The sequence below is a fragment of the Mixophyes fleayi genome, chromosome 11 (genome assembly GCF_038048845.1).
Source record: "Mixophyes fleayi isolate aMixFle1 chromosome 11, aMixFle1.hap1, whole genome shotgun sequence".
NCBI lineage: Eukaryota > Metazoa > Chordata > Amphibia > Anura > Limnodynastidae > Mixophyes > Mixophyes fleayi.
Genome location: NC_134412.1, coordinates 89,853,371 through 89,859,848, shown reverse-complemented (window position 1 = coordinate 89,859,848; position 6,478 = coordinate 89,853,371). Strand labels below are relative to the sequence as shown.

At 38.5% G+C, this 6,478-nt stretch overlaps 1 protein-coding gene across 1 annotated transcript; it reads left to right on the top strand.

The window, feature by feature from the left end:
- Nucleotides 1-616: 616 nt before the first annotated feature.
- On the top strand, nucleotides 617-6,022 carry LOC142107812 (indolethylamine N-methyltransferase-like). The gene is made up of 4 exons (XM_075191434.1): nucleotides 617-934; nucleotides 2,485-2,708; nucleotides 3,917-4,124; nucleotides 5,597-6,022. The coding sequence occupies exons 1-4, from the start codon at nucleotides 708-710 to the stop codon at nucleotides 6,018-6,020; spliced, it is 1,083 nt and encodes a 360-aa protein (XP_075047535.1). The 5' UTR covers nucleotides 617-707; the 3' UTR covers nucleotides 6,021-6,022.
- Nucleotides 6,023-6,478: the final 456 nt, after the last annotated feature.

Sequence of the window (6,478 nt, the reverse complement as noted above, 5' to 3'; positions counted from 1 at the left end):
AAGAGATATGTGAGGGTAAGTGGATAGGGTCCAGTGTTAACTAGTGCAATGATGTGGAGTTATGCAATGTACCTGAGGTAATAGGGAATCATTTGGAAACCCCTAATAATTATGAGATATGTAATTATGTTAATTTCTCCCATGTTACTGTGGTAGAAACTAAACCTGTTTTTCCACTGCATCTTGTCATAAAGTAGGGACAGGTGATAATGTTCCTATAAATGTTATAATTGCCACTGACATAGATAATATGACAGCTGCAAGTGGGGTAGAGGATACTGTGTTTAATTCTGTTTGATTAAATAATAGCAATGCTTATTCTCAGGTAATGTGTTCAGAAGTTAGGGTACAGTGTAAATGGGAGTAAGGGCAGAGTAAAACTGTGTGTTCCTCTGTGCCAGAACCAGCAGTACTCGGGATGTAGAGAATGTGGGGGAGGCACATAGACATGACAAACAGGAAGTAGTGGGTGGGAATAGTTCTTGTATTACCATTGAGACCTGTAGTCTGAATGTTTTCCACCCAGATCTCAATTTGAGTTCTGAACAATCACTTGTAATGAATGTGGGGACAGGGAGGTTGTCACAATATAGGAATGCGAATCACCTGCGGATTTTGGCACTGCTACAACAGGAGGCGCGGAGTCTAACACGTCGCTGGTCTTCACCAGGGACCCCTACAAGGGAGTTTGGATTTCACGGCAAACGATGAGCAGGTCATGGCCCTCCCAGGAAGCTATCCGTGAGATGGCGGTGAACAATCGTGGTCGTACAGGCAGTGGTCAGGAACCGTGCGGGCAAATGAGGTACCAAAGCAGAATACGGAGCAAAGTCAACAAGCCAAAGGTCAAACCGGAGAGCACAAGAGAGATCCAATGGGGTATCCAAGGCAAGGCAGGAAAAGACGGGTCGGTACACAGGAAGACAATCAGAAGGTTAGTGGTCACAAGGAGGTGATGGAGGCTAGTGGACCTAGTTACTTTGGCACCCTAATGGTGCCAGAGCCAGCTATAAATAGCAGGAAGTAAGCCCTCATTGGTGGGCAGCTGGGTGGCAGTCAGTAGCGCTGACCGCTGACAGGAAGTTGGGACACGCGTTCCGACGATGGTCGGAAGGAGTGTCCTGTTGCCTAGCAACGGAGCGCTCCTGCAGGGGAGAAAGGCGTCTGTCCCCGGCAAGCGAGGAGGCGCGGGGAAGGCGCCTGACAGAGGTCAAGTATGTTTGATACTTGGGCAAAGGCCTAGTCAATATTGGAAGTTACATAAATAGATCTTATGGATTTCTGGTTGTAATGCTTTAATGTATCACAACCGGGACTAGTCTGTCTATGGTTGGTCATGTACAAGATGATAGTTTTAGAAAGGTTGCATAGAGATGCCATTTAATAACATTGGAGATGACATAGGTTACACACTGTTAGATATTGACAAATAGCTATGTCATGGGTGACCAAGCGTTAGATGTTGAATAAAATGGCTATGAAAGATTGAAAATGGTATTATTCCTAGTTAATGAGATTAGTTAGTAAGATATTTACCACACCAATACACCCTCAGTGCTAATAGAGACAAACAGCAGACTCTCAAGGAAATAGCACAGTAAATAGCACCCTCCTTAGGGTCGAATTATCTACCCTTTAACACATTAATCCAAGATATATCCAACTCGTAACACAGCAGTATTTCGACATCAGATGTACGTCAGGTGTACTCAATATAATGTAACAAATTCTCATATCTACAATGGAGAATACTGTCGTCACAGTATTATTGCAACTTGTATTTTCAATAAGGAATGTAATTATATATAAACACCCACACATCCGTCTTTTAACGTTTTATAAATACAATTCCTACATTAGTCTAAAAAGAAATGACAAATAATCAAATTCGAATAGACTTCCACAACGTAACATAATATAGCCGCAATGCTCATGAATGAAGTACTCTCATTAGGAGGAGCCTATACACAAACAGCAATGTAGAAGCGGCTAGATAGTGCTGCTGGTGCCATCATCATCTTTATGGTTTTTTTGCACCCCACAAAAGAAACACTTCTTGAGAAGCATATCTGGAGATCGCATCCACCAGGTGGCGAGCTACCTATATATATGTATAGGTCCCTATTGTGCTCAATTACATACCCCTGCCCACTGAAGGTAAAGTCTTCACAAAAACATGCACATTTAATCCAAATATAAAAGTCCATAGACATGAATTCACCTTTACCTTAACTTTAATTAAAAATCTGATATTATTTGTTATGTATTTGTACTAGAGACATCATAATGTAAGATACATAAATATTTGTTCCATTTTATTACTTATAAATTGGAAAAAAAGGATAATTTATTCCGCATCAGGAGCTTGTGATACCATCACATGTATTCCCTTGAACAACTCGTTAAGAAAAGAAATCATTATGTAATAACACTCATGTTCCACCTGATGATGAATCATAGCTGGATCTTTGTGAATATAAACAGAACTCATGGACCAGTCAAGTGCAACAGAGACAAAGACGTGAGAGTCAGTCTGTCTGTGATACAATACTACAAGATGGATTGTAGATCCCATAAGTTCTATCATGTTGGAGAGTTTGATTCTAGAATGTGTGTGGACATGTATTTTTCTGATAAACCAGACATGGTCTTTGCAGATGATTCATTGAAATTTCCCATGAGGAAACTTCACCAGGTTTTCAGTGCAGGTATGTACACTATACTTTATCTTACTGCTAAGATTATATTATTTCTTTGTTAGGTAAATGTATTTATAATAAGAAACAGCTTTTGCAGTTGCTACTTCCAGAGATTTTGTTTTATTTGTTATTTTTTTCTAATTTACGTGATTCTCTAGCTGTTGTTATTAGGTAATAACGTGTCCTGTCAGCCTTCCCAGTTGGTTGTTTAATATTAGCACAAACCCGCACTACTGCAGGTGTGTCTAGGATCCTTCCCAGACAGGGAGAGGGAGGGTGGATTACACTTCTGACCCCACACCACATTAATTTGTATTCATTACTGCCTTCACAATGATTGACATCCCAATTGTTTAAATGTATCATGATCATAGTTTTAGTTTTTAAGTATAATTTTCTTGTATTTAGCATTACAAGGTGTTGGCAGGCTTATTTTTTATATATATATATATATATATATATATATATATATATATATATATATATATATATATACATACAGCACTGTTTTATTTAAATTATCAAAAGAACCACTGTGATAATTGATAATATTACATTTCACATGTTTTATGAGGGTACGTTTCTTTCATACACCCATTGTATTTATTAATGTTGACTGTCAATCAATGTTTGCATGTTTTGATGGAAGAGGTTTTCCCAGATACCACATGTAAGGTTTCATGTGGTACAAAAATGGCTGTGCGGATAAGAGTTTACATTCCTCATAAATCATCATCATTTATTTATATAGCGCCAACATATTCCGTAGCGCTTTACAATTGGGGAGAAACACAGTAAACTAATAAACAAACTGGGTAAAGCAGACAAAGAAGTGGGAAGTCCCTGCTCACAAGCTTACAATCTATGGGGCAATGGGAGTTTGATTCATGAGGTTAAGTCTACATTTTGCATTTTGGTCCAGCCAGACTGCAAAGGTAAAAGTGACTCATAGGCTAAATGATCCTGTCACACAACAATGTTGGTCATGGGGTAGTTGTCTTGTGTGAAATTGTGTAACGGGTGGTAATAGGGTAATGTAGTGAGGTTAAGAGGAGGGTTGAGGAATATTATACGCTTGCCTGAAGAGGTGCATTTAAGCAGTAACAGAAGCATTGTGATGCTGTTGTGTATCCATAACATCACATTCCACAATGATTTGTAGAACAGATGTTACATAACATATTGCACTTGCTAATCATTGGAATCTTTCCCTGCAGGTGAAATTAAAGGAGACACTTTGATTGATATCAGTTTTGGTACCTTTATCCACCATCTCCATTCAGCCTGTGATTTTTTTAAAGATATCTATTCATTAAAATTCAGTGAGAGATGCATTATGGAACTGAGCCGATGGCTGAACACATGCACAGGAGCGCTTGATTGGAATCACACATTATCATACGCTACAGCGTTAGACGGAAACAGGTGAAGTATCTGCACAAACATCTCTCTGTCTAAGGGTAAACCCACTGTCAGTACACACTGACCTATCTTCCAAGTGCTTTACACTCCAAAAACAAAACAATGAGTGAAACAATTGGAAACGTATCTTGGTGTATGGACAGTTGGTTTTTATATATATTTTAAAATATTTATATATTTTATTTTATTTCTAGAAAATGTGCAATAGTAGTTTTTCTTTAATTATTTATTCATAAATGTTTTTCTTTATTATTTTATTAAGTAGTCCAAAGGGATAAAAAAAAAAGCAAAAACAAAAAAAGGAACAAACTGGCACCGCTTGCTCCTTAGGGAGCCGCAATGAAAATGAATAAAGTTAATTTATACAGCCAATCAGAGTGGTTATCCCACTCTCCAGCCAATAAAACACACAGTGTTGTGACAGGATCAATATATGACCAGCCAATCATCAGCATTTATCTTTACACCAGTTTTCCTTTTTTCCTTACATATAAATATAATTCAATCCAGAAGCATCATATACACAAGACAGAAATTTGTCTGGACAGTTATTAATCAATACGAAAGTCCTTTTTTCAATTTAAAATGTGATTTAGTAATATCGCAAAAGCTTTCCAGTTAAAAATCAAATAGGAATCTTCTTTCTTGCAGTAGTCCACATGGAAATGTCAATTTTGCAATGTGAATAGGCAGCGCCAACTTCATATAATATAACTGCACCGCTAATGATTAAAGTCAGCTGGTAGGATTAATAATACACTATAAGCCAATCAGAAGTGAATAGATAGCGCTGCTGTTCTTCATCGCTGCGTATCGTTACACCTGCCATTCAGCACCGAAAAGTTGAATGTGGGGATGCTTCCATTTCTAATCATGTCACCTTTACGTGAACTACTGTACTGAGCCAACGCTTGCCCGACACTTCCTACACTGTTCCGCTTCTACAGTTAAAGTTAGGCAGAAATGTATGTATGGCTGTATGCCTAGTCATTTCGCATGCACAGTACTGAATTTTAAATAGTATTTAGGTATATAGACCCTTTCATCTCTAGTTAGCGCCTATGGACTGACATGGACTAGTCTCTATGTCATTGTGTCATTTGACGGCATAATAAGATCAAAGTCATAGAAGAGCACCCCACTGAATGAATAGAGCGAGGGCCAATTTCTGACACTTTTTAGGATGTCGAAAATCCAGTTATTTTGTGGGGAGAAATTGCTGTGGACTCTACACCCATTGATACTCTTTTAAATAATCCTGTCCCGCAAAACCAAATATTGTCCCTGCATGATGGTGCTTATCTAACCCAGTCTACACTCAGCAAGAAGTCTCCCAAACCACACAACTCTGCTGTCAGAAGAGGCACAATTTTGCCTATCCACAGATGCTTATATAATTACAAATGGAAAACAGTGCTCAAAATTAGGTGCAAATGTCATTTGCAAATTAACCACATTGTGTTTGTATTTTTCAGTGACCAATGTGAGGACAAAGCAATAAAGTTAAAGATGGCAATAAAGAAGATTGTGAAATGTGACATTAAGAAGGAAAATTTCACAGACCTGGTGGTGCTACCACAAGCTGACTGTGTAATCAGTGCCTGGCTGCTGGACCACAGCAGCAAAGACCAAGATGAATACATAACAACGCTGAAGAGAATTGGAAAGTTTATAAAACCTGGAGGACACCTGATATTATTTGGACTTTTAAATGCAACTTATTACATGGTTGGAGAGGACAGGTTCCATGTTTTTAATTATGATGAGAACTTTGTAAGGAAAGTTCTCACCAGTGAAGGGTTTATTGTTAAGCACTGTGAAGTTCACAAAAGAACACCAGTGAGTGACCTTATTGATTACAAGTCAGTTTTATTTATTACAGCTCAAAAAGAGGAATAAGTCTGGGGAACAAATATAACAAATCTTCCTATCAATTTGCAGATGTTAAACCTTAATAAAGTTATTTCAGAAAATGCTTGCAAAATTGTATTGAACTAACTTTATTGGCACTAATTTGTTGTCTGTGGGTGGTTCTAACAGCCTATCAAGAATCATTGCTGCTGTGATGCCCAGAAACTTTTGGGCACTAGGACCCAGTGAAACAGGACTGTCTCACAGCAGAGTACTGGAGATACTTTAAGACCCAGAAAAGCCCAGTCTGTGAGGGCTGCTGGAAAGTTCAGTGTATTGTGTGACAGGAAAAATGATGAGACTGTGGGGACAGTGATTCAAGGAAGCAGAGTAACAGAGTGAGGGCCAAGGAGCCTTGTGAAAAGATAAAATAGAGGAAACCAGATAATAAAGACAGCTAACGAACTGGAGTGACAGCAGCAGTGAACAAAGGTGGTAAGACACAG

Bases quoted from the DNA above. Each gene is read 5' to 3' on its own strand.
- LOC142107812 (XM_075191434.1), top strand. From the start codon at position 708: ATGAGCAGGTCATGGCCCTCCCAGGAAGCTATCCGTGAGATGGCGGTG. The intron at 935-2,484 runs GTTAGTGGTCAC...GAATATAAACAG, and splicing joins CACAGGAAGACAATCAGAAG to AACTCATGGACCAGTCAAGT. The intron at 4,125-5,596 runs GTGAAGTATCTG...TGTATTTTTCAG, and splicing joins ACAGCGTTAGACGGAAACAG to TGACCAATGTGAGGACAAAG.